Raw genomic sequence first — 12,871 nt, forward strand, 5'->3', positions numbered from 1 at the left:
CCTCTGCTCCTCCTCGCGTGCCTCCTGTGCCTCCACCTCCTGCCTCCGCACCTCTTCCTGCTCGGCTCGTGCCCTCGCTTCTTCCTCCTCGCGAGGGAGGATCTCCTCCTCCTCCTCCTCTACAAAGTCCAAATCGTCCATGAAGTTCCTGTCGAGCTGAGAAGGGGTTTTCTCTCTCTCCTGCTGCCACTTCAGCTTCTTGCTGGCCAGAGCCAATTGCTGATTGTAGGCTCGGTATCCCTTGAGAGGTGGGAGGATCTCGTTGTCCTGCAGCCCAAGGTCGATGTTCTGGAAGTAGCCCCTGGCTTTACGCTGAAGGGCAGTAGTGATTCCAGGTGGGACAAGTGCTTTCTTACTGAGCAAGTCCTGCAGAAGCCTTTCCTTTCCCTCCAGCTTGCTCCGGTTGTTACCTGTGTCATTGCCCTTATCTGAAAGCCATGGCTCTGTGTCTTCTCGTCCCTTCACCTCTCCCTGTGCCGCCTTGCTCACTCCCGACTGCGGCGTGGTCTTCCGCTCCTCCTCTACCCCACCTCGCGCCATCTCTCTGCGGCCTTCCTGGTCCCTCCACGTGGCCTGTGCCAGCTCTCTCCGTGGATACTCCTCTGACTCCACCCAACCACCTATCTCTTCCCTGGCTGGATGGTCAAGAGCCTCCAGGAGAACAGAAGCCAGTGCCCTAGCAGGGTCTACGCCCACAATCCGGCTCTGCCCCGATTGCTGGAAGATGCTGTCCACTTTCCCGTGTGCCCTATCCCCCCCGTCTGCCTCCACCGGGTCCTGGTGCGCCGGCTGGAGCGTCTCATTGCTCGTGCCGGTGAGAGGGCTCTCAGCAAGCAGTGGGGTGGCAGTGGACAGCAATGGAGTGATGCAGAGTAGGAAGCTGAGCAGGAGAGCAGAGGTGCTGGAGGAGGGATGGCAGCAGATCATGACCATTCAGAGCAGACCGGATGGGGCCAGGGGAGAGGGGACGGGGCAAGTACCTTGCAGAGATAACAACAACAAACAGAAGTCAGACTGGGTCCTTTCTGCATCACATGCTGCCACATCCACATCCACTTTCCCTGATCAAATGTACTTTGGTTATTATTAACAGTAACGCTAACTTTCCCATGGGAATTCTAGTGTGAAACATTCATTTTTCAGTCAAACCCAGTACCATCTTATAATGGTGTTTTTAAAAGCTTCGGAGAAATTAAACTGTTTAACGACACATAATTGTTAGGTACGGTATTTTTAATTATTATTATTTATTTATTTATTTATTTATTTAATCACGTAGCATGCAACCACGGAAAAAAAAAAATCCAAGTCGTTTATATGATGCTATGTGGCGTCAGCCGTCATCTGGAATCACAAGCCAGGTACACTGTGCCACGACACCGTAGGACGGGCTTGATAGCCAAATTCTTTGGCTGCTGTTGCATGGCGCGTTTTGATTGTTTCGCAGCCGATTATCATACTGCCTACATTAAAATGAATGTTTCTTCGCAATGTAAGTTTTCACAAACGTGTTTTACACCTCGAATCGATTATTGCGAGAAAGGTTACTACAATAATACCAACAGTGTGCCATTTCGCAGTAGCTATAGGAATGGAGCTATTGTGTGGCTACCGTGCACGACACTTCCAGGAAAATTAGCGTGTACCCTGAATGACTTCGCGTCTCTGTATTCCTCATATTGCGTAAATCCATGTTATAATCCATGTTATGTCCTGAGATGCCATTTTCTATATGGCTGGAACTATACATGGACTCCTGTTGAGCCTACGTTTGTCAAAATTACTTCGAAGATTTTTTTTTTTTTTAAATATCTTAATTCAATAAATTTACAGCAGTAGGAAAATGAAGTTTCTCTCCAAGAAACTAGGCTATATAAAAGTTTTTGTATTGGGTTATATAAACATTACGTGTAAACTTATAACGATGTATTATTCACCAGTTAAACTGTTGTTAGAATCATTGACGTGTAACTCCCTGTAAATAAATGGATATTTATATCACATTTTTCCACAACTAAGAAATTCCAAGTTTTCTTGTCAAAGCACAGCAATCGTTTCTGACACATTTTCCCCCATATTTCCACATAGTCGATTGCCGTGATTCATTCAGAAATATATGACTGGTTTCCCTTGATCTGGTTAAGCCTAGCCTTGAAGTATATTACTGTTAGTTGTGATTATCCAGTCAAATTAACTCTTCTTTGCTGTCGTCTTTTTTCTTCTTCTTCTTCTTAGTCGGACCTTTATCATAGTCTCCTGGAAACGGAGATCTGATCTTCCCTTCTGTATCAGCGTTAGTTATCGATTCTATAAAGCGTTCAATCCGGAACTCCTTAATATTATCTCTTATACTTTAGCTATATATGCATTTTAACATTTTAACATTTTAATCATAGAAGCGCGACTCACCTGCTATCCCGCAAAAAAAATTGCTGCAACTCAGAAGCGTGTCTGTGCCGCTTTGTGTATAACAAATGAAGTTCAAAGACAGTGAAGGTCCTTAATCGCATTCAAAACTGAGGGAAAAGTTTCTTTTCCCCTCAACCTAATATTTCGTTTACACTTCAGTCTTTTTTGCCCATGTGAGAGATGTCATTTGTTCATTGCACATGAATGTGGCGCGTGATTTTTTTTTCGGCACCACGGACAGCGCAACGCCAATATGTACAGACGCGTCTGCACACGTGATCGAAAAGTCATCGCGGCGTGTTTGACGTCAGACTCTTCATTGATAAGAATTTCGTGTCTTGTTTGAACTCTGAGGGTACGCTACGCTACTCCGATGAATGAACGGAAACGGCATGAATGAAACGGTATCTCCATTAAGAACGGAGGGTGCTGTGGCGTAAATTGTGAAATATACACGTTCGTGCAAAGTTTTCGAGACCATTATTTCATTCATTAAGCAATAATTAATGCATTCAGAAGTCAAACGATGGAAAATTACAGCTCGTGATTAGAGAGTGAGTTAAGACGGTCCCTTCTCGTAACAGCTTTCAGCAGTCCCTTAAAAGCCGACTTTTCCCACTTGGCCTGTTGATGGTGTCTGAGGTGCCCTTAATCGGAGCTGGAGTGGAGCCGAACGGCTGAAACCACCATGACGCAGGCAGTTCAGCTCCACTGCTCCATTTCCGCTCAATTTCCCGAGCTCCTTCAGTTTTCCGCTCTTTGTCTCTCACGCAGTCGCTGACTTTCATCCATCTCTCTCGCGTCATCCTCACATTCTGTCCACATTTAGAAACTCTTATTTGTACGTATCATGTGTATTTCAGTCCACTTATTTTACATACACATAATACTCAGAAAAGGCGATGGGTGCGGTGTGTCTCTAAAATCATGTGCTGATGCTTGGCACTCCCGTGCTGTCTTGTGCAAATAGCCCCTTCCGAGAATAACGTGGTTACAAATTTTACAATAATATTCTTAGATTTTAGAAATAAGCCTAATTGGAAAATACTCCGAAGGAATCAGGGCCAACAACAAACCCGCCAATCACAGTTTATGATTCGTGTAATTGGATTAGTTGCAGTGCGGATATTGAAGTCCCACGAGCCACATTCGAAATGGCAGCATCATCACAAGGGAATCTAATTTAAATTTCTGGAAATGTTGAATGCGTCACAACAGTTTCTTGAAACATCACTTGCACGTACTGGCACATTTAAAGAATATGACCTAACAAATCTGCGAACAGTCTTATTTCTGATCACAACTATTATTTAATAATCACGCGCTGCTGCTTAATGTTGACCATTTATGGTTTTAACAATAAGTTATGTACAAAATATATGTTTGTTATATCCTTTTAGTTCTTTTTTTTCTGATGGACTCTATATGGCTAGCATAAGCAAAAGTAAGGAGAGCGCTGTGTGTTTCTACCTTGGTTGCGGATGGTGAAGAGCTATAGGGCCCAGAGGGCAGATTGTGATACGGCTTGGTATTATCGACTGCCACTCAGCATTAGCGTCGTGGCGGCCGGTTTTCCAGCCCCCGCGCTTACTCACCTCCTCCCAAACTGCCCCTCCACCTTAAAACTAAGAGTTGATCACACCTAATGCGCTAAACGCGCACAGACTCTGAACAACAGCAAGCACTCACTTTTAACTTGCAAGTTAACACTATAAAATTAACGCGGTGTTTTCAAGACAAGCTGTCTCTTCTGGCTGTGAATGCACCTTTGTGATGTTCGTGAATTTTGTTATTATTACTGTTAACATTTGTCTTCGTGCAAATGGAAAACGCGCCAATTTTGAGTGCACCATGGAGATGTCGCTGGCAATTATGAAAATGTACAAAAAAGCCCACAGCAATTAATGCATGTAAGTACAAAGGACCCTAATGGAAGTGACATAACATGCACCTTATGAATAAAAGAATTCGTACTCCCACGAGATAAACCGAATAAATGATCGCTCCGAGAAGGATTCATCCCCCGGTTTTAGATTTTACTCCTCTGCGACTCGGGCGTAATGATGTGTAACCCGAGCCTTGCGCCCACACACGGAGCGGGGGTCGCACGAGCACTGCATCTGTTTTGATAGCAAATTCTAGTAAGCGACCGGTCTCCTGAGGCGAGTACCGAAAATGTCGGACCAAAAGGTACCTTTGTGGCACCGTTGATCGTACACCCAAACCAGTCGCATGTGTCCAAGGACGGGGTTGCAGCTTTCTCACCGAAAACAGCAGACTAATTAGCGCAAGTATATGCGCACTAATGAACATAGCTTCGTGTCACTAGCGGTCGCCGCCGGACAACTTGCAGCAGAAAAACACTGCCTGCGTAATTTCGTCTGGCTGAAGTCCTGCATGTTCGCTGCAGTTTACTGGGCAGCCGAGGGAATAATGTTTTAGCAAGCCTTGGATGCAGCATGGGTCATTAAGAGAACTGGATGCGGCAGATAGTGGTTTGTCACGTTTCTAGTTCCAAGACATTAACGCGTCTTGTCCTGTCTAGCCTAGTCGTTCCTCATCAAAGCTTTGTCGTGCGCCAAGATTCGTCCACCAAAATGTTCGGCCAGGGGAAAAAAATGTATTCAAGGGACAAGCCGCATTGTTGTTTAAATCCTTCGATCATCTCTACCATTAGGTGTAATGTGAGGAAAAACGTGCGTCTGCATTCTAATTTTATTTTGCCTTTATTCTGTCATAGCATGTAGGCAAACATGGCAAAAAAGAGTAAACGAATAGGATATTATTAAGAAATAGCAAAACGCAATTATTAGATAATACATACTGTAGCATATTAGGGTCTTTTTCACTTCTCGTGAAGTGTACTTATTATTTTGTCTTCTGAAAAGCAGATTCAGCTTTTCACACGGCTGTATTTGGAAGACCAATACATGCACATTTTCCCCGAAATATCCGATAAAAAGCTTTGGACTACTGAACGCGTCAGTGACGGATTACGTCGGAGGTTGGCTTCGTATTCGGAGTTAATGAACCGATTCATATCAGTGAGAGCCATCGGTTCTCTGCGATCAGTCTTTTCTTTCACGTAGAAAAAAAGACCCCGGAGAGCCTGGTGCAGTCTTTTTAAGCATTTTTACTAAATCTAGACGCTGTCAAAAATAACATGCATTGACATCGCATCTATAAAACAATATATATATATATATATATATATATATATATATATATATATATATATATATATATATATATATATATATATATATATATATATATATATAAGCGTCGTTTTGAGATATATATATATATATATATATATATATATATATATATAGTCTTAAAATGTATTTTAGATAGATAGATAGATAGATAGATAGATAGATAGATAGATAGATAGATAGATAGATAGATAGATAGATAGATAGATAGATAGATAGATAGATAGATAGATAGATAGATAGATAGATAGGCCATCTGACAGATAATAACTTCACGTAATGCTTTTAGCGTTGTGCGCTCACCTCTGGCAAAAGAAATACCGGGGAACACATACATGTACTCGTTCCATGTGCTGTAAGCTTTGTTGTGCGTTTTTGTTTGTTTATTTGTTTTGTGTTTGCTTCAACAGTATTCAACTCAATTCAATAGTATATACCCTTAATATTACATAAATAGGCTGGAAGATTATTAGTTTGAAGGAATAGAGCCTACAATGACTTTACTTACAGCATCACTCAGCAAATACAATGTGCTCACTAGAGTTAAAACACAGTTTATTTAAAATGTCGTAATACATTTTATTAAAAAACTAATGACTACAATAAGAAAATTAAAATGCGAGGTGTTATCTCTAAAGGCAGATCACAGAGTAACTAGGTCTTAGTGGTGGTTTCTTTCTACTAGTTAGTTGATCAACACCCCGAAATCAAAAGGCAACCATTAAAATATATGTCAGCAGCCATCATAATAAGCTATATTAGTGCTCAATAACTGTGATAGTAACAGCATGTTACTCATAATGTCCTACGAGTTATAGTCTTGTACACATGCCTTTAATGGGTATTAAAAATATATATTTAGGCATGTATTTTAAACACCATAATTTTTTCAGATCTAATCCAGTCTGTGCATTTACTTTTCAAAAAGATTTGAAAATGTGTTGGATGGTGTCGCGCTGTCTCACGTAAATCTGCAAATTGGAATGCATAACCAGAAGAGGGTGCTACTGTTTCACGCTTCAAACTTTATCAACGACGTTCAGCGTGTGGTGTGGCCAAATTCACATTTCAATTTGGAATCAAGGGAAACATTAAGAAAAATAGTAAACTTGTTTGGATACATCACTGACAACTGTCTCAGAAGAAAGCGTCCATGAAATGACAATAATGAATGAATGAATGAATGAATGAATGAATGAATGAATGAATGAATGAATGAATGATTAGCTGTAATAAAATTTGAAAGGCCACCTGGAAGAATTCATAAAATAGACTGGTAATGGTAATACATATTTTAGAATAATGAACGATTCGGCAATCATGAATTAGGTTAGTAATCATGAATGTCTGAAAGTAATATAACAATTAGCACTGACCGCAAAATATTAAAGCGCTATGAGCATAAATGTACGAAAGTCATAGTCTACGGAGTTTTGGAAGTAATTGTGGAAAAATATTAAATATATTCTTCATTACTCAGTCACTCGCATCGATCGTCTGTCACATATTCGATTATTTTGCACAGGCCCACGTTGTTTACAAATCACTCAAAGCGCAGGCTCACCTCAACTCCACACTCGTGTGTAACGAACATACGCGTGTCAACACGGACGCGCACAAGTGTCCTCCATAACCCCTTGTAGAAATGAAAACTATTATCGGTTATCAGCGTGGCACCCGACTGGAAGGGAAGTCATTTGAGAAATGCTTTAAACTGAGTAATTTACCGATGTGACTCATCCAAGACACCCACCCACAGCTACAAGCCTCTGATCCATCGAAAGGGACGGAGAAGAACGAATTTTGTGGTGTGTGTGTGTGTGTGTGTGTGTGTGTGTGTGTGTGTGTGTGTGAGAGAGAGAGAGAGAGAGAGAGAGAGAGAGAGAGAGAGAGAGTTTCTCGCGTGTGTGTGACAGAGTGGGAGAGTCAGAAAAGGCAAAAAAAAAGATGAATGGAGATGGTGTATGAGTACGCGCTAAACTGCCTAAGGAAAAGTGCTATCTTACAAAGTGGAGTCACGTTCTCCTGGACAGCGAACAGATTTTAAGGCTCCAGGCGGACTTTTCCCCTCTTGCTGTTACCGTAGACCCTGTTAATCCAGTCTCCGACCCCGAACGTCAGCGAAACCTGGTCGTAACCCTACCGTACGCGAATAAGAGAAGCGCAAGGACGGCGACTCACGGAGAGAACCCGAAAAAGAGCAAATCTGATTTCTAATAAGAATCAGGATGTTAGTAATTGACTGTAAAATATAGGCTTCAATAAATGAATGTATGAATGAATGAATAATCCGGTGGAATATGAAGCAATTGTTGAAGAATGTCTGTGTGTGCCTGTGTGTGCATACATGGGTCATCATTTGACGCACTGGGTTAATTTAGATTTTTTTCCCCATGAAATTTAGCCCTCAGACTTCATTAACCCCAGTTTATGGGAAGAGCACTACTCACATACTCATAGCAGCTGTTATGTTATCTCTCTCCATTCTACCCATGAGTATGTGTGAACTGACGTCCTCCTATATGATGAGTGTGTGTGTGTGTGTGTGTGTGTGTGTGTGTGTGCGTGTGATTCTGTCTGGTCTGTCTGTAGGCAAGGGGAGAGATAACATCTGTGTAATTTCCCCATGATGATGAGCCCTGTGGGAGCAGCACAGGAGATGAACTGACTTGAGCTAAGTACTATTAATCGTTTAATTACCACTGCCTGATTCAATCCATCAAACCACGCTATGGTGCGCCTCATACAAATGCATCCACTCTGAGGTCATTCGCGCAGTCAGCCAATCATGCGGCAGTGGTGGAAGCACTGTTGTTCGGTGTGTAACTGTTATACGACATGAAGGAAACAGACTTGCACTTGTCTTAATCTGTGCATAATGTCGCAAGGAAGCAGATGGCTTGTTGGTTTAAAACAGCATGTTTTATAATGGGCATTGTGGTTATCCACATGGGCATGACAGATCTGAGTACATCGAAGTGAGATGAAATTTAGGTCATTTCAGATTTTCTGTTGAATAATCACCCAAGTGCTTGTAGCACAAAAATGTTTGCAGATCAAGTCAGGACATGCTGAAACAGTACCAGTGATGACCCTGGCTTGGGAACAGAAAAATCCTTTAATGTTGTTTTTGAAGGCCTTGTTTGAATAGTCCCACACTGAGGTTCTAATATAGATTAATGCTAGTTCGGTCACATGCACTTGACTGCTCTTTTTCCTGAGTCACTGTTAGGATTTGTCTACTTTGGACTATTGTGAAGAGTGTTATTGCATCAATAGTGGGAATACAACATAACACTAATCGCAATCAAGGAAGAACATGATTCAATAAAAGGTGCTTAACTCTCTTTGCGCTAACCCTGGGTAAATAGTGTCTAGGTGTCTGAGCGTTAGACGGTGTCCTCTGCTGAGCAATGACCTTGCTGTTCCAGATAATGTTTTGATAAAGTGGTCCCAACACTGCAGACACATTGTCAGCCCCTGTGACCCCCGCTGCCCTTCCCTGCCGGCTGAAGCCTGAGAGTCACAAGGATGGAGCTAATTAAATCCCAAAGCTGTGGACCAAGGGTGGTCTGCATGTTGCCTACAGTGCTAATAAGATGCAGAGTTGTCAGTCAATCTGATTCAGCAAACAAACGGACCTTCTGTGCTGTACTGTTTTGGTTCTTGTGACCAATTACATCCCAGTAAAAGGTCCAAAAGAATTGTTAAAACACCACTACAGGTGGTCAAGGACTAAGCCTGAATGAGAGGATACTGTATGTTTCTTATTGCAGGCTGTAGTCGCTGTAGTCTTGTGGCATGCTCGCAGTTTGAAAGCCTCTGGGGCTACAGAACTTACAGCCGAATGCAGTTGCAGCGGTTGTGGACCAAAGCTTTATGGACATCTTACTGGGATCTGAGGTGGAGCATGAACAGAGGGTTTGGTGATTGCTTCTCCAACACACCCTTCTACACCCCACCCCAACACACACTGCTACACCCCACCCCACATCACATTGCTACACCCCACCACACCCTGCTACACTCAACCCCACCCTACGGCTCCAGCTCCGCATCCCACCACATGAGTCAGAGCAAAAACAAGTGAAAACACACTTCAGATCACACACTCTTGTTATAGGCTCACTCACAGGCCCAACCGTGAACTTTAGTCCCAGGATTTCATTGCAGCGTTTCTGTCCTTACAAGTTAAAACGCTGCTTTCAATTACTTTCCGAGAGCACTCAAACACTTATGGACATCAGTACTTCCACTGCATACATCCACACGCTGGATAAAGCTAACTGGATGCAAAGTTGCGGTTTAAATCCTGGATTTCTGTTGTTAATGCTTTTTGTTTATTTCGTTGGTGTTGTATATTTGCTTGTTTTTTTTGGGGGGGGGGGGGCTGTTTTTGTTTTTGTTTTTGTTTGCAACAGACTTACTTCTGTTTTCAGGGACAGTGGACCAGGCTAGTGAGCACAATTACATGAGTAATGAATTTAATGTGTTCCCTTCCCACTCGTTCGTTAAATGAGCAGAGGGCCACACATGACCTCGGTAAGAGCATATCACCATGATTAAAGCAGGAGTGGGGCGCATGGCACCCTGCCGGAGCAGAGCGCGGGCCAGCACACCCTGCTGCCTTTACCACTGCAGCAGGCTGATAAGACTGGCCAGGGTCGGCTAGCTGCAGGTTCTGTTACACCTTTCCGCGTTGTCCCTGTTCTGCGCTTCACTTCTTTTTGTTGTCACTGTCGTCCCTTTGGCAGGCTGATTCTTTGTCCACAGCCCAAGGTAACAATTAATTATGAGTCAGATAATGAGTCGGGGTGGTTGTGTTTGACAGTTGTGGCGAGCCATGGCTGTCTCCCCCGATTCCAGCTCTTTTCTGTGTGATATTTTGTTTCTTTCCTTTTTTGTTTCACTCTCTGTATCTTCAAGCCATCGATCAATTCTCTCGTTTTCTTGCAGTGGCGCGAGAGCTGAAGCGTAAAAAGTCATCTGCTTTGTAATTTTTTTCTCTGCGCGTGTGTCTGTGCGTATATAGTTTATAGATGATAAGTTGCTGCATCATCCTGAATGCCTCCGCCCTTTCTGTAGTTTTTTTTTTCTTTCTTTCTTTCTGAGTATGAAAATGTTTAAGGTCAATTTGGGGAGAAAAATAGCAGCTTGCCTTTTAAAGAGAATGAAGATGACAGATTAGGAGGGGGAGAGAGAGACAGAGAGGGAGAGAGAGAGAGAGAGAGAGAGACAGAGAGAGAGAGAGACAGAGAGAGAGAGAGAGAGAGAGAGAGACAGAGAGAGAGAGAGAGAGAGAGAGAGAGAGAGAGAGGAGTATAGTATCGGTAGAACAAGCCATGGAATGTAGAGGAATAGAAGCGAGGCAGAAGGCAAAGCAAAGGAATGCATCAAGGGGATCAGAAATTGAACACGCGCTGAAAACGTGTTTCTAGAGAAAGAGGAGCGTCAGCGGTGAGGACCAGAGGCACGGCCAGCGTGCTGGGGGCTGAGCGGGGGAGAAAGGTAAAGGGGAAGGCTGGAGAGACAGAGGGAGGGGTGGTGATCCTCGGGGCTGGATGACTCACTTCTCTGCAGCCGGCGTGTGCGTCACTGGCGCACGGCTGGAGGAGGAGATAGTGGAGAGGTCTGCACATTTAATTACAACCTGCCAATTTATATACAGTGTACACACACACACACAGGCACACACACATGCACACACACGCACGCACACACACGCACACACACACGCGCACACACAGGCACACACACGCGCACACACGCACACACACGCACGCACGCACACACACACACGCACGCACACACGCACACACACGCACGCACACACAGGCACACACACGCGCACACACACAGGCACACACACGCACACACACAGGCACACACACACGCACACACGCATCTCTCTTTCTTTCACGGGCTCTCACATTCACACTAATGCCAACATAAGATAGCATATGTTGAAAGAACAAAGACCCCCACATCTGAAAACATGGTCATTCCCAAGGCTCACTGTGCATATGAAATATGAAACTGTGTCCCTTAACATAAATCTGTTCTTTTTGCTATAATATACATATCCGAAGGCTTTCACTGCTGATGCACATGAAATATGTTTAATGAGAACAAGCCACAAAAAGGTCACATTCCTTTCTGTAAAAAGAAACATTAACTGTGAAGCCGGTTTACCGGCACTTCAACTGCAATGTTGCCAGCAAACTGAGAGGATCGTGGCATTTTATCTGTGCGAATGACCGCCTTCTGGCCTTTAGCAGAGCTTTCAGTGGAATTGACTGGACATGTTGGGTAGGTGAGGACATGACTGTGAGACTCTGCTGTGTGACCAGCTTGTACACTGAGAGATGTTGGTATACAGTACTGTAATGAAACAACCGCGCACGCCATTTGTCCGGCCCTCCCTTGAGGCTCCACCACTCACTGGATGTGCCATTCATGAATGTGCCTGAACAGTGGGGACTTTCTCACTAGGGATTTTACAATCCAAAAACATTTTGGTTTGGAGCCAGGAGCTGCGAGCTTAACTCATTCGCGTTCGGCATTCCCTCTCCGCTCTGCTATCCGCTTTTCTCTTTTCCTTTCCGCCAGCCTCCTCGAGCGGCGGTTATCTCGTGAGCACCCGTGCCCGCCAGCCGCATTGTGTAGACAATAGCTGCAATCAGCCGCCCTTTTGCGAGCCACGCGCTCTGTTCCGGCTTTCTGCCGCAAGAAGAGAGCAATTTAGGCAAGCAACAGCATTCCAAGGAAAGCGAAAGGGAGCGAGAGGGACTGCATGCGGTGCCGGGGATTGGCCCCCGATGCGGTAGTGAGCTCTTCAAACGAGCGTGAGAGCAAAACAGAGCATGCGGCCATTTCTCACTGCAGCTCAATTTAGCTCCAACATGGCCGCCTCAGGCTGAGCTGGCAAGATGGACCAGCTATGAGTTAACCACCCCCGCCCCAAAAAAGCCTACCTCAGAGAACGTGTTCCTCTCCTCATTCACAAGGAAGGGGGGGGGGGGGGGTCACTACGACAGAGCAGCCCAAAACAGGGCTGACGTCATGTGAAATGTAACGAGCAAATGTCTGGCGCTCGCACGCAAAAGTCAGATGTTTATAGGAGCTGCAGCGAAAGGGATTTTCTAACTGTGAAAATGAGTCGCTATCTCCAAGCTGCATCTGCATTGGCCACGTGTTTTCTCTTTTTTCTTTGGAAATAAAGCGGAATACAGAACTATGAGTCA

The 12,871-nt window shown here is 44.1% G+C and overlaps 1 protein-coding gene across 1 annotated transcript in view; it reads right to left on the reverse strand.

The window, feature by feature from the left end:
- Nucleotides 1-2,588, reverse strand: part of si:dkey-175g6.2 (uncharacterized) — a 4,739-nt gene extending 2,151 nt beyond the window's left edge. Inside the window, exons 1-2 of the mRNA XM_027020951.3 lie at nucleotides 2,410-2,588; nucleotides 1-980 (exon numbers count right to left, since the gene is read on the reverse strand). The exon at nucleotides 1-980 is cut by the window's left edge and continues 2,151 nt beyond it. Of these exons, the coding sequence (XP_026876752.2) occupies nucleotides 1-933 (933 nt within the window). The 5' untranslated portion in view covers nucleotides 934-980; nucleotides 2,410-2,588. The remainder of the gene's footprint in view (nucleotides 981-2,409) is intronic.
- Between the last annotated feature and the right edge of the window lie 10,283 nt (nucleotides 2,589-12,871).

The sequence above is a fragment of the Electrophorus electricus genome, chromosome 19, assembly GCF_041902795.1.
Source record: "Electrophorus electricus isolate QZ-2024a chromosome 19, ASM4190279v1, whole genome shotgun sequence".
Classification (NCBI taxonomy): domain Eukaryota; kingdom Metazoa; phylum Chordata; class Actinopteri; order Gymnotiformes; family Gymnotidae; genus Electrophorus; species Electrophorus electricus.